Genomic DNA, 15,817 nt, shown 5'->3' with positions numbered 1-15,817 from the left:
CCATTATGCTCGTGGAGAAAGCAATCAATTAGAAGATAGCATCGCGCCACACAATTGAAGCCAAGCGTATTGGCCTAGCAGCTAGGTGCCGTCATATGAGAGCGCGCGTAAGGTTTTAGTACTCCAGCTCTGCCGACAGAGCAGCGGCAGGGCAGCCGAGCAAGGGCACATCGTTGAGACTCTATCGTGAACCAAACATTCTACCTCCGCGTGCTGTGTCTCATACATTGCGTGTTGGCCCGATACTGCTAGTAAAGAAACGAGGGATTGGCTTCTCAGGGAGTTCGCTTGCGAAGGCTGGCCGCGGGATGTATTCTGACCTTGTGTATTTTCTTGCTCCGTGATTCTTATCATGCTGGGACAGCCTCCTTAATTTCAGGTCCCGTATGCGCTAGCACCGAATATCCCTTTGGGTGCTTCTGCAGAAAACTTCATATATGGTTTGCGCTGACGTCATGCTGGCCGCCATCTTAGGGTACTAGCGCGTCCAGATGCTGCGTAAACGAGAAAAAGAGTTGGCACGACAGATGCGCCTTTAATTGAGAGATAAACAAGTGACAGTGGTGACCCGATGAAAGACGGTCACTGCGAAAAAGACAGCAAGACTGTTTTTCGTATGCGTCATGATTTATTGCACTGCCATCATCGTGAGAGCCACGTTTGAGTACTAGCCCGGCACACCGTAATGACACGTGCAAACTATCGACAGTGTATGCCAACTCTCCTTAGCTTAGGGTCAGGACTGTTCCATACGCGTGAGCTGAAGTCGTCTTTCGATCCCGACCAGGTGATCACCACCGCCGGCAAACTGAAAGGCGGGTCAGTGGACGCCTACGGCGTGAGGCTCCACCGCTGGCTTGGCGTGCCCTACGCTCACTTTGGAAGTGGAAGCAAGCGCTTTGCCTCCGCACAGCCGGCCGCCAAAGCAAGCAGTCACGTCGCTTTGGATGCCACTGAGTGGAGTCCGCCGTGCGCCCAGCTGGTCAAGGATACCCTGTTCGGCCGCGAGGACTGCCTGCGCGTGAACGTGTGGGAACCGGTGAGCGCTGCCAAGAAACCCCTGCTGCTGGCCATGACGCAGGACTGGTTCTCGCGGGGCTCCAACAATGTGCCCGAATGGGAGCAGCTGGCTGCTAAGGGTAAGGGAGTCACAGTATAACGTCATAGCACGTAGATTACGCAGCGACATCGTGTCCGCAACGCAATAGACCGACCTAGTACACACAGCGCTTTTATTAAATGAAACGCGCGAGTACGAGGCCTTCTCTTCGCGCTCACCTTGCTTGTAGCGCTGGCAGCAAGTGAATAGGAAGGCTCCACAGCTATTGTAGCCCGCAATCGGCGGCCGAAAATAGTACGAGCGCTTTGCTACGACCACGGTAGAGTAAATAAAGCTGAAAAAATAGAGAGCGAATCAAGTAACGGAGGCTAACAAGTCGGGTGTTCGGTTAGCCAATCTGTAAAGGGAAGGGAGGTGAGGGATTTAAAGAAGGGGGAGGCAACGGCAAAAAAGTTTCACGTGTGCTATAGTGGACACGGAAGAGCGCAATAAGTGTCTCTTAGGGGGCTGGTTGATAAAAAAAACGACTGCCTATTCGTACAACGTACAGCGTGTCAACTGGAAATTGGTATGTGTAGACGACGCGTCGGCCGCGCCAGTTTTGGCGAGGTGCAAACAGCAGCATTTGTCGAGCGCGCCGAACACAGTCACGAAGTGGTTGAAGCAGTTGCCGGCCACAAACAAGACGAACACTGAGACGTTATATGTGCGACATGAGCACGAAGATTACAATAAACATTGCTGATGCCTCAAATATTATTGTCATTTTGAGGATGCCAGGTATGCAGTCTTAATGTCGGAGCCTTAATATTGTTGGTTATTTAATTTGTTCGCGAGAACTTGTTGTACTGCAAAATGCGTACTCTAGAAACCGTAGCGTAGGCGGGGCATGGAAACTGAGGTTTTATTGCGTAAAAAAAAAAAACAGTTTATTGTTAACTTTCAGCTCCAAGCGGTTCCCTTATGGGCAAAAGCTTTTTGATTTATTGTAAACAAACTGTACTCTAAGAATACCAAGCTGCAGTTGCAACCAGTGGAGCTTTGCTGAACGTTGGCAGCCGGCGTTGTGCAACATGGAAGGTCACATGCATATAGCATGCGTCTTTTTCACAGTGGTTTATGTTCACGTGCGCAGTCCGACCTCGTGCAGCTCTTGTTTGTTTGCATGCGCATTCCACATGAAAAAAAAAAATCCGGCTGGCAGGCGAAGTTGGGTACGTCTAAGGTCTGGTGCGCGCTGCATAAAGTGTATAGAGACACTAGGATGGGGGGGGGGGGGCGCAAATTACGTAACCAAACCCACAAGTTACATTTATTCACGCGTTACAAAACTCGCAAGTCGGATCATGTAATTTTGCACTCGTGCTCCCTCCCTATACGCAGTGACCCTGTTCGTTTTCTGGAGGTTCATTGGGCCCCAGGGGGCCGAAATGAGCCCCCCGATACTGCTGACATCCGAGACTTCCCTGCACGGCTCGAACTTGCCGCATTTGTAGTTGGATTGAGATAATGCTCTTGGCTTGAGCTCCCTATGGAGACGAACCGGTTCCGCTGTGGTCAGACTGGTATGGTATCCGTCTGTCTTGCTGCCAAAGTGTGTTCGCGCCGTTTCTGGGCCCTACGTGTCGAGAGCTGGGGCGCAATCACCGAGCAAGCGTGAAATTTATGAGAAAAATTGCACGTTTGTAGTCCTTATAACCCTTGATGTGCGCCAGTTCGAGTTTGGCAAATAATAGCGATTGTGGCTTAGTAAGCTCTCTCAAGTCCAGCCATTCCTGCTCGCATGGAGAAATTTACTGCCGAGGTACGGCTCTCTGAACGCCGCACGCGAGGCTAAATGTGGCTCCGATTGCGTCATGAGTAACGGCACAACAGCGGCATCAGCACACACGACACATGCATGTTGGAGTAAAGGATTCTTTCCTCTACACAACGATGCCAAAGTAATGCACTTGACTATATTACGGCTGCAAAGATATACGCGATACTAGCGTAACATGTTTCGTTGCCTGCGGTTTTAGCAAGCGACCCCCTAAAACAACTAAAGAAATAGTGATGCATCTATGCATTAGAAATCATTGGTGACTCGAATACTATTAGCCGTATATTTATGATTGGTGGGTAATTGTTGATGATATGCTACGTGCATCAATGCATTACAAATTATTCGTAGCTCTAATACTGTTAGCTGTCGATCTTATAATTGGTGGGTAATTGTTGATGATATGCTACAGATATTGATTATTACGGCGGGCGGCACATACACAATAACACGTACCCATTGACCCAAGTTAGCATCAAGGTGGCTTATTGATGAATGACACATACTCAATGGCAAATACCTTGTGACGCAAGTTTGTGTCAGCCGATCATCGATAAGCGGCACTTACACATTAGCACATATCCAGCGACCCAAGTTGGCATCAAAGGAGGTCATTGAAGAGCGGCACATAATAGCTACATACCAAGGTTGCTTAAAGGCAAAAAAAAATTGAAACATCGAAGATGTGTTCGCAATTCAAACAAACGAAATTCGACATTATTTAAGAAACCGAATAGTACTCAAGCGTTAGGAGAACGTAAACTGTATATTCACGTACGTGCTTTGAAAATGCAACAGCGGAGTCGCACAACCTCAGTTTACCTTCTCTTATAGTTGCGGCTACTGATATGTCGCGCCCCGACACACAAAGAACTACACAGTGAACGTAGAAAAATGAAACGTTTATTGCTCGCTCCACGGGGTTATATAGAGGTGGTCTATGACGTACTCGTCACGTGCCTAGAGACCCGAATGCTGTTCTGGAGTCGCTGCTGGGTTGCCAACTGATGACACATCAGTTATCTGCATGATCTTTTTTAGGAGGCAACACCAGGAATCGGCAACTGTCAACCCTTCTTGAGGGAACCCAGTAACGGCAAGAAACTCTCTCATGTAGTCTTCTATATCTGAAGTTGGAGGCATATTCAGCTAGGTGTCTTTGAGATGTTGTACATAGGCTGTACAGAGATCCCTATTAATTTCGTTTAGTGTTGAAATGCCAATTGAAAAGAGCTCTAAGGTTGCCTCGTCTCCCGCAGCGAAACAAGCGGTAGAGTGCGACGGCGAGTCCTAAAGCTTGTTTTTCGAAAGTTCCCGGACTTTTCTGGCCATGGCTGCTGACTGGCTGCTGCTGTTTTGCCGAATAGTTCGCATGCGGGACATAATTAACATTCTTTACTACTATACGAGTTGCCCAGGCTACATGGCCTTGTTTTTTGTGAAATTACTCAGTGATAAAACCGATGATACCTAAGCATCCTCATAGCAGCAAATCTAGGTCATCAAGAACAATACCTTTAACAGCGCCATCCTTTCCACGCTTACTTTCCTAACCATTGGGCCACAATCACACATATACTTCTGTACCAAGGCCAACTACCTCTTTCAGATGATCAGCACGTGTTGGGGCTGATGATGATTTCCATAATATTTTGCACATGTTCACAACGAGGATTGGACACGAAGTGGTCGGTACGTTTAAAATAAATGAGAAGAAATAGAGGAATACAAGGCGCTATAGGAGCGGCCACATTGTATAGCAGGGGCGCACGAGAGCACTTGCGTGTGCGGCAGTAATTAAATGCTCAAATTTATAACATTTTTTTATCAACCACTTTACGAAACCTTCGCTTCATTTAATTTCCGAAAGGTGCCTTCAATCTACATAGCATTTTTTATGCAACAACTTTCCTCGGTCATTGCGGCGTTTACGATCTGCAGGTCACTGTGACGGAAAATTCGACGATGTAGCCCAGCGTGGCTGGTGAGGCACCAAAAATTAGCAGTGGCTTGCTCGGCTATGCCAGGATATGCGTAGCGTGAGCTGAGGCACGTGGCCCAGCCTCCTGGCGACGCCGCTTTGCTAGACGTTCCTCCCTTTGCTCCGGTGTCTCTGCAGCACGTTTAGCCTTCTTCTGTTCGTTCTTCCTACGTTCAACCGCTAATTGCCAGGCAACTACTTCGGGATCCGATGAGTTAAGCTTCTCCGCTTTGCTGCGCCGCTGAGCAGCAATATCGCTCTCCTTCCCCATGGCTATACCACAATGGCAAACGCCCCGCTATGTGTAGACCCCCACTGATACCTCTGCGCATGCACACCAAATGAGAGTCGCTATCAAGCGGCTACTGCGCAACGGAAGCGCACAACTGGGCACGCGCCGGCACCAGTGCGTCTGCCGCGGCTATGACGTCACTCCTCTGGAATGTGCAGACCTTTGAGGCGCGCAAGGCGGTGGCGGCGGCGGCTACGGCGTGCCAGCTGTGCGCCTTGTGACGTCACTGCTCCTCGCGCATTCGCAGCGCGGCTCTCCAGGAGCCACGCGAAACAGCTCAACCTCGGCCAGCGTAGCTCACGCTACAAAGTACTTTTCGAAGTCTACTTCTCCCAAATTGTGCAAGGTGTCTTTAGACCATCGCTGGCTGAGAGGAAAGCTCTAACGTAATCTGGCTGTAGTGCTCGGCATGGTAGCCAAGCGGCCAGGTTTAACGCGTTCAAGATGACCTGAAGTTAAATCTCATGGATTGACGTCTTACAACTGCTCATTGCTCTTGCATCCTTCGAAATTCTGCGATTTTTTTTTTTTTTTTGAGCAGACATATCAACGCAGCTTGGGTGAGGGAACAAACGCGAGTCAATGATATTTTAGTTGAAATCAAGAAAAAGAAATGGGCATGGGCAGGACACGTAATGAGGAGGGAAGATAACCGATGGTCATTAAGAGTTACGGAATGGATTCCAAGGGAAGGAAAGCGTAGCAGACGGCGGCAGAAAGTTAGGTGGGCGGATGAGATTAAGAAGTTTGCAGGGACAACATGGCCACAATTAGTACATGACCGGGGTAGTTGGAAAAGTATGGGAGAGGCCTTTGCCCTGCAGTGGGCATAACCTGGATGATGATGTTGATGATGATGATGATGATGCTGGGCTTCAGGTTTTGCAAGCCTTGAGCACTGTTGCTATAGTCGATTGTAAAGGGCAGCAATAAAGTCAAGCTAACCGGCCCATACGGTGCTTTTTTTTACATTTAAATATTTATGCAGGCCGAATAAATCTATAAGCCCATATTTAATATTTCATTAATACAATAAGTTCAGTTCACAAGACGCCGTCATCAATCAGTCAGATGTCAATCAATTTGGATACGTGGCAGCTCCGCCGAAAAAAATGGCTTTAGGTAATTTAATAGAATGGTAACATATTGCCATTTTCTATGCACGTGTGACACGGATATAAGAAGCCTCCTGCACGGCTTCGGAGCTGTTTATGACCGCTAGGACGATTCAAGCCCTTGATTTCGCCTTCTGGCATGCCACCTGTACGAGACATGACCTAAAAGTTAAGACAACCGTACATATAGCAATTTCCAGTTCACCTGCATGACCTCGTAATAATAAAGATGGGCTTTTAATAAAGTGATTAAAGCACGTGTATATATCTTGGGGGGGGGGGGGGGGGTTGTTATGAGCGAGGCCGAGCACCCAGGATCTTTGCCTCTGACTGAACGTTGACTGAACCGCCCTACTAGCAGTTGCTGTACATACTAACATTAACGTTTCATCGCTTATTATCTGTAAGAAAATCTACGGTTTATGCCGACTCTTAGTTCTTTTTCGAATTATATAGGTCGTTCGATCACGATAACGCGAACACCACCGTAGGCAAGCTGGACGGTGGGGCAGTGGACGTGCATGAGCTTCTGTAGTGCGCGTTAGCATTCGTAGAACTTATCGCAGATCCCTGTCTGCTTTTCACGCTGCCCGGCAACTGGAGCTTATGTAACCGTAATGTTTTCCGGGAAACGATGGCCGCAAACGATATGCACGAAGGTGCCCTTTCTGGTAGAAACGCGGCCTCTTGCGTGGGCCACGATGCGACAGAGGCAAGCGCCAGCCGGAGGTATTGCAAGGAACCGGGTGCGCCGCTCCGTGGGCCCCGAGAGACCCGCGCGCCCGCGCCCACAGATGGCGGACACCGCGTCTCGTTCGCGAATGGTAGAAACGCTGGAAAAGAGATTTATTTGAGTTTTCGCGTAACAGAGTTATGTTTTCTCATATAGTCAAATTACAATCCGACGCTATCATGTCTGTAGGTTGGGTGTAAGTCGTATTTTACGATTTTTCTACGTATTTTAGATTGAGAAATTAAATTAGTTCAGTAACTTCCTTGCGCCACATGGAGGGCCTGGGTATGGCTGGTTCGAAAATCTTTTTGCCGAAAGAACGTCCTACGCCAACGCCGGATTATCTGAGACACGGGGCCTGTGAGGCTATCGCGTGGAGAGTCCACGCGCCCTCCTGCAGGAACCAACCGGCTCACCAGCGAGATGACGTCATCCACGTAGCGTGTCTACTCGGTAAATTATAAGCCAACGACGTCAAATGCGAGAGAGTAACTGACCAGCCAACCAGGATTTACTAATATTAGTTTTGCTTCTTTCTTGGATACTAGAAGACCGTTTTAAAAATAATTTGTTAGAACGCTTCCTGAACGGTGCTTTGCGATTTCGAGCGCATAAATAAAATTAATGGTGAGGTCTTTTTACAGGCGTTTTAAGGCGAAGTCCTAAGAGCAAGGAAGCGCAGGCAGGTATGTCAGAGAACGGAGTGATGTGGCAAAATTAGGAAATTTGCAGGCATAAGATGCTGCGAGCTGGTGCAAAAAGAGAGGTATCAGTGGAAATCGATGGAAGAGGCTTCTGTCCTGCAGCGTACATAAAATAAGCAGAAGATGATGATGATGCTAAGATGACCTATGACAAGGAACTTTTAATCGTCCTGACAATTCATATCACTATTACACGGGACTTCGAAGCTTTTAACTTTCCGTAACACCACAACATCTTTTCTGCAACGCCTTTCAGGCCCATTCTACGCTTTTTAAGATATATTTTTGTGCAAAATAGAAATTCCCGTTCGCGATAACTTATAAGGAGACCTGGATGCTGCACAACAGAAACAACCCGCTGCTGTAGTCATTACCCCATTACAAGAACCGAATAAACAAATCCTGGGCCCATGACCTTCCTTCGACTCCAGAAGTTCCTTATCAAAAGGCTCATCAATGAATTTCTGCAAGGAATGATATCGGCACTATAATTTTGTGCTTTCCCAGCCTTATGCTCTGGCCCTGCATTGGTAGTATCTGTTTCCCTAAAATATCTTCGCTATAGCTTTTGTTAGCCATATTTCACCCTTCCCGAACCTGTTGCCGTCGCTGTTCTTGATTGCACCAAAGCCAGAACCGCGCCGATGCTGACCACCTGGGTGTTTCGTCAGATCGATAAGACAGTAGCGTGAATCAACATGCGCAGCCGGTGCAGTGGTGATATCCCCGAACGTGAGACTCGGTGTACTCGGCTTCCTTGGCCGAACAAGTCCAGTGGAGTTGGATCCTGACCTGGCCATCAGAGACGCCATGGTCGCTGTCCACTGGGCACTGGACAATGCCGCCGCGTTTCACGCCGACCCGTCGAGAGTGATGCTCGTGGGCCACGGCTCCGGCGCCTACGTGCTGACCGCAGCCGTCCAAGCACTGAAGCTGAGCTGCATGCGAGCCGTGCTGGAGGGACCAGTTCTTGGATCCGTCCTGCCGACAAACACGGCAAGTTCTTGACTATGATCTTATTACCTGCCAAATTTATGCCAAGTTACGGGCACCCGTTCTTAACATAAAAAAACTGCAACTCTGGAGTTTTGCATGCGAAAATTACGATTTGATAATGAGGCATGCGATAGGGGGGACCCTGCATTAGCACGACACGGACCACTTGGGGTTCGTTGACGCGTACCCAATATATGGCACGCGAGCGTTTCTTACATTCTCTGATTTCGCGCACGTTCATGACTTTCAGAGAACATGGCCTCAGAATGAGGAACCCTCAATTAGGGCATCGCTGAATGCTGAGGTGAAAGTATGGGATTGAAGTTCTTTAAGTCAACTCATCTACAAGCAATTAAAACTGAAGACATAGGTATTGGTTCCTGTGCGCCTTGTAATTCATGGATCCTTTTTTTTCATTCTTGGGGCCGTTGCATGCCGAATAGCTGCCTGTGCGACACACTTCCGTAATTGTTGTAATTGTTACATCTGGACCGCGTATTTATATCCATATTGACCATTTGTTTTTATATAAAAAATGTAAAAGTTCACTCACTAGACAGTTTTAAAGTCAAGCAGGGAATTCATTAATTCATCCGATCAATCAGCGAGATCCGTGATGAGTAAAGCAGCAAAGCGAAGTGCAATCGCAAGCTCAGAGTGCACGAGCTAGATTCGTCTGCCTCAGTGCACGCTGATAGTTCTGCTGGTTACGCTCTATTCTCCTGAAGTGCTCGTCGATTAACGGTACCCGCTACTTGACTCTAACGCAGTCTTTTCTTTATTTTTTTGTTACCTAATTCAGGCGATTGTGAAGCTGACTTGAAAGGTGAACTGAAAAGTGTATAATACAGTCACGATCAAAAATTCCCAGGCCCCAGCGCGTGGGAACATTACTTTCGGACAGGCAGTGGGGGCTCCTGAAATGATCTTGACACTATAAAGCTCTAGATGCTGAGAAACAGTGTCCATTTCGATTCTCAGAACTTTAGGGCTCTTAGATACGAACACTATCCCTGCTACAGGGCACGAAATAAGTGTGCTGGCGTACGGTTTGGCGTGAGAACTTCTTATAATGGAGGGTACACCGGCGAAGTTAACGCTCTCTTTAGGGACAAAGTTCACATCCTCTCCTGCCAACCCTATCAAACACTGAAGTTTATTTTTGTGAGAAAGCTTAATATTAAGGAGAATCTCGCTCTCTGATCAAATGAATGCGCAACGCATTGTTCTCCAAAGACCATGTAGATTTAAGAAGTTACATTTCCGTAATGGCTGACCTATTGCTAATGAAGCCCAGCAATGTAGTTTTTACCCTGTGTTCCCATTTATTTATTTGTTTTTTATTGATTAGGCTGAAGGCTGATACAGGGTGGAAGGAATATTAAAATTGTTAGTAGAATTAGAATAGGAGCTTAACATGAATCCAAAAAAGCAGAAGCAACACCTCTCTTCATAAAAATAAATATCGAGACTCGAATATCTGCAAAGGCAAAACGATCTAAAAGATATACGGCAGACTCCAAACACATCCTTAACAGCTGTACGTGTTGACATATATGAGTGCAGTAGATTTACAACGAAATTTCCACATCCAACATGAGACCTCTGACATAGCAACAGCAGAAATATTTTGACGCGTTGTATTAGTACACAATAAAACTTGTCCCGTTAGGCTTTGCTTGAGGTACAATAGACCGGTGCGTTGTTTTTTTTCAAGCTGTTCTGAGGAATTTTGGTTACATTATGAAGCCGCCTATTCCAGTCTTCAGTGGTCCCCTAAAAGAGGGAGTAATTACATGCGTCGATCTTCGCTTGTGTGGGCATATATCGGTCAACACGGCTAGGTGTAACAGACCACGTCATCTTAATAGACCACCACGACAGCTAAATCAATGACCTTTTATTAATAAATTAAGCTTTTATCCAACTATTTTTCGCCGCAATAAGAGTTGAGGAAAGTTTGGTTTAGATATTACATTAGTCATCGAATCTGCGCAGTTGTGCTTCGACATTATATGACTTGCTGCACGTCTCTGTATTTTTTGTATTCGGATTATTTCCTTCCGTCTATAGGATCCCATATTACGCTGGCCTACTCTAACGTAGGACGTACCAGTGTAAGTTTGTAGGTTGTAAATTTAACATATGAAGTGGCAAGTTTCAACGTAGGTCTTAATGGCCAATGTCTAGGTCCAAGGACGTTACATATCCTATGTGATAACCACAAATAGGTATTTCAAGCAACATGCCGAACTATAAAGGGCTCACAGGCTGGATTAATTTTTGGCAATTTTACGCTAAGGTTGACTCTACTATTCGTTGGAAACTCCACGGCAGTACCGTCTCAGTTGACGTCAGCGCCATGAAGTGGCCACATGGAAGAGCACTCTCAACGACATGGAGAGATCGTATTTTTTCGATGGCTCATTTTGACAATGCAGCGCTAAGCTTTACGAAACGTGCCGTGGTGTACTCTTTGAAGCATACATCTTTGCTCGCAAATGCTAGCGCATAAAATGAAAGCCGCGAACATTACCTAGGAGGTCATTCTGCAAAGGTTCAAAACCTGAAGCTGACACATTTATCGCGAGCGCATTTGTTCAGTTCTATCGCTTCGCACACACACTGAAGGCGCGTTGTCTCCCAAAACGACAGTGCCACAAAACACTGACACCACGTTCACCATATCGGAATTGTTTTCTTTGCCCGAAAGGGAGAAAAAGAGAGATGGCCTCTACAGAGAGCGTGATAACCGGTGGCGCAGGACACCATCAACACGTGGGTAAAGTTGGCCAGCGCTCTCGGTTGCCGCGGAGACGAGTCGGAGTTGGAGCCCTGTGTTCAGGATGCCGAGCTGCCAGACCTGCTTGAAGCAGCGGCCAGCGTGACGTTCCCCTTCATGCCTCGATGGGACCCGAGCAAGTGGCTGGTTAAAGCCGCTGCCCTTCAGGTGCAAGAAGTCATAGCAGGCGTCGATGTCGACGAGGTTAGTCAAGGCTGCGGCTTCTATGGTGCAGTGCCGACGCCTTAACCACGCATTCACCAAATGACTTAAATTCTTGTGAAATGCTGGCAAGTTTCTTACTTACATCCTATTAACCTTCTCGAACTGAAAATAAAAATGAATCTTTTTTTTTTCTGGTAAGCTTCGCAATTGCACGATATACCACACAGAATGAATGAGGCTAAGAGGCAGGCGCTACAGCGATTGTCTTAACTAAAGCGACTGACAACCGCCTTGAACGTGTCATGAGATCTTGGTGAAAATGGAAAAACTATGATTTGTAGAGACGAAATCGAGCATGCTTCGCGATTTAGGTAGAGATTACAATTTAAACTGGCATAGAAAGTAAGTGGCTCGAAGTGATGGAGAAACCCTGAAACACGGATGTAGTCCATGGTCAAAAATAACGTACAGCGTGAAGGACAAAGACTGCGACAGACGACATACACAGCGCTGTGTATGTCGTCGATCGCAGTCCTTGTTCTTCGCGCTGTACGTTATTTCTGATCATGAATTACCAACTAGCTCAAGCAACCACCCAAGTAGTCAATGGGATTTCTGTATGGAAGTAGGCTGTAATGAACTGTCGCATACCTGTTGTTCAGAATCGCAGTATTTATTTAAATATGCGGTTGTACTTTATTCTCTGCCTATTACGAAGTGAAAAAAAAACATGCCAAGCAGCGGCGCTACTTTCGCGGCCACAAGTCGAGCGGCAGCGCCTTCGCATCCCTCATAGCATGGCGGGACACATGAGTGCCTCTGTGAGCGCGGGAGTGTGCGAGGGAGTACCCCTAGCACTGCGTTGTCCCTGTATACATATACATACAATTTCATTGGCTAACTGTGCCGTATACGGGTGCCAACACTAGAATAGGTTAGTACGATTCAGTAAAGGTAGACGGCACCATAAACGAAACGGCACAGGTGGTGCCGTTTCAGGTGCGCCGGGCTGCAACTACTCGCCGCAGCCCTCGGGGGAACATTGCCGCCAACGCCGGCGTATAATCGCTTTGACCCTCACTTATCCCTGTTTTCAGCATATTTCCAGCCTACGACTACATCCTCACTGCAGATTAAAAAAAATTTTACCAAAACTTTTCCGCGGCGCTTTCCTCGTTACCAGTGTATGATTGCACACTCTGACCGGTAAGCTATTCGTTGAATAAAAACAAGGGTATCATATAACCAGATTGTAAGTAGCTTTTAAGAAATACCCCATACGAACAGAATGGGCAGACAAGACCGGGCCGTGGGTTTTAGAGGATAACTATAGTATCTGTATACTGGGCATTTTGTTCAGAACATACCAAGAATTTAAAAATCGCCTGTGCTGATTCCTCAGTTCCAGTCATTGAGCAGGACTGCTCTAAGAGGTGGACACTCCTTGCAGGAAAAATCGAAATACTTAATTATCTAATTAATAAAGTACAATAATTAACTTCATAATTTATTTCATTCGTGGCGCATATTGCAATTTACGAATTGTAGCCGGTGAGTTCGAAAGGCATATCCGCTTAGAAAGAATTTTCAGGACATCAGTTTTTAGGTATTCATTCCCAAAGTATGCGATAAAACGCGTGGGCGTTCAAGTTATTATTGCGCTTCAATGCATAATACTGCGGTTTTATAAGACAAGTATAACAATAGTCTAATTTTAGCGCGACTTTCACGGCACGTATATTTAAAACCATATCATCCCTAGAATTCGTTCCATGTGGATATGCCTTGCAAATTCACCGGCCACAATTCGTAAATTTGCATATGCACCGTAAAGCAGATAATGAAACGTTTATTGGATTCTGCTTAATTAGTTCTCTATGCATTTTCATTTTCCGTGTGACTAATGTCTGCCGCGTCCAGTAGTCTATAGCGTTCAAGGACTACAATTACACTATCAGCTGCCATAGGCGATTATCAAAAATGCTGTATGATCCACAAGAACACCTCATATTTACACACGCCTAGATTTCCGAAGCACCGGCAAGACATGACCAGGAGGGCTGAGATCCACTGGTACTCGTACTGGTCTCGTTACTTTTGTGAGACGCTGTACGTATGTTTGTTCATCGACTATCTCGCGTTCGGTGTGTTCAGCGTGGTGCAGCGCGTGCTTCTGTTGCCGTTGCATGCAGATGTGGGCCTTCTTCCGAGAACACATCAAGCCGTGGGCCGTCGCCAGTGGCTGCGCCGTGCCAGTGGTTCAGCTCTACGATTGCACGCTCAAGTACCTCTTCACGAATGGAACGTCCGTCTACTGGAACCTGCTGCACGCGTTCGAGCCGAAGAATGAGTCGGACATCGTGCGCCTCCTGGCGATGCTCATGTCCGGATGCGACACGCACCGCATAGCCCAGGGCGCCCAAAAAGCGGGCTACCACTACGTCACCGAAGGATCCGGAAAGACCCTCTTCGAACCTCTTCTTGACGTGGAGGCCCTTGCGGCATTTCTGAAAGACGGGTGAGTGTGCGGGCGCCGGGTACTCGGCAGAAAGAGAGGTGCAACTGGTTGGAAGACCACGGAATTTGGAATGACGGGCGCTTGAGATCTTGGACACTGTACAGGTCACCAGAAAAATACCATCCCTATATTGACTTCGAAACACCAGCTCAACTATCATTTCCTGTCAAATTAACTATACATATCTTGAGATATTCTGTGTCACTACTCCTGTAAGCAACCTTAATACCAGTGCGCCAAGTGTCATAAATTGTATCTATTGCCTGCAACTGTCGATGGTTTGGGAAACGAAGGCGAGTGCCGGAACACACATGTAAAGCCCACGTTCGGTCTAAAATTATTGAACCTGCAACAGGACTTAGAAATACGATTGTTCATTTATTCACGCAATACCTGTGGATATTTTTCTTTTTGTATGATCTTTATATTTAAAATTTTTTGAGTGAAACTTAGTTGACTGTAATAATTTTGCCTTACCCGCTTGCACTACTACCCGTATACTTGTACAACGTTTGCGTCCAGCGCCTTGCTGCTGCCTGCTGTCAAGTGAAAATGTTGTCTAGCGTGCTGTAGACTTTTTTGCGCCCTCTTACCACTCTGTACAGGTGGGAAATATATCTCATTATTATTAGGCGGGAGGCGGAAGGAGTGGTGCCGTTGGAGGAGTGGGAAATGTCCAGTAACGTTGATCTTAAGTAAGCAACGCAGCTGAGAAACCAAGCCTCAGATAGCGCCACTGTAGGCACAGCTTTGTTATAGTTTGTCGCCGCTTCGCCTTGAAGGAGTAAGGGTGAATCTAAAATCGCCTTTTCGACTTAATTAAGCACGTACGGTCGCTGACAACCAAATAATTAAAAGGTTATCAGTACGGTGTCTAGCTCAAACAGAATGTTCCATTATCTCGGAGCATTCGAAGTGCCCCGAGTGCCCGAGCTAATAATAAATTGAATTCACAGGAGTAAAGGGAGAAAGCAAAACATAACAATTCAATAACATTGGGACAAGAGAAAAGTGTTAAACGAACATCTATGAACCACTAGAACTAAACACAAATGAACGCGGTTCAGTTCAGTGTAGAAGGCGGCGCGCACGCGAAACATGCGCTATCGTTTAGCATTAAAGCTTTAAATACTCGGGAGACAGTGTCTTGTTTTCATACAGCCTGGCTGCTGCTTTCTTGTCAGTGAAATCAACGGTATAGGTTATTAAAAGTGGCTTCATGAACTTCTTATAGACTACTAGTAGTCCTACTTACAGTTCTACTAGTCTGCGCCTGTGGCTTTGGTCACAATGCTCACAAAATAGCACTTACAAGGCCACAATAACGTCAACACTGTACGTTAAAGATGTCTCCAAGAGCTTCTGCAGGGATGCGGGGTCTTAAAGCAGCATGTCCACAAACTTCTTCGTGGCATGCAGATCACGCACCAGCTCTGGGGTGGGGTGCACCACAAACATCTTCTGTCCTCGTTTGAGACCCAACCGTCCATGGCACTAGTACTGCTCGGTTTTGCGACCAGCGACAAGCAGCGTTCACACTGTATTCTCGCTCGCAACGCGTGATATGTATCCAGCAACAAGGGAAATCGCTTCAATGTCTGTCTTTGGATGAAAAGCTTTTGATGAACTGCACAGTTCACGTGCTGTCC

General features: G+C 46.8%; 1 protein-coding gene across 1 annotated transcript; it reads left to right on the top strand.

The window, feature by feature from the left end:
• The first annotated feature begins 685 nt into the window (after positions 1–685).
• LOC140213332 (acetylcholinesterase-like) lies at positions 686–14,172 on the top strand. The gene is made up of 4 exons (XM_072284580.1): positions 686–1,139; positions 8,414–8,703; positions 11,468–11,689; positions 13,843–14,172. The coding sequence occupies exons 1-4, from the start codon at positions 686–688 to the stop codon at positions 14,170–14,172; spliced, it is 1,296 nt and encodes a 431-aa protein (XP_072140681.1).
• The last annotated feature ends 1,645 nt before the right edge of the window (positions 14,173–15,817 follow it).

This window comes from Dermacentor andersoni, chromosome 9 (genome assembly GCF_023375885.2).
Source record: "Dermacentor andersoni chromosome 9, qqDerAnde1_hic_scaffold, whole genome shotgun sequence".
NCBI classification, from domain to species: domain Eukaryota; kingdom Metazoa; phylum Arthropoda; class Arachnida; order Ixodida; family Ixodidae; genus Dermacentor; species Dermacentor andersoni.
Note: the sequence above shows the minus strand (reverse complement) of the source record. Positions and strands in the feature narration are given on the sequence as shown.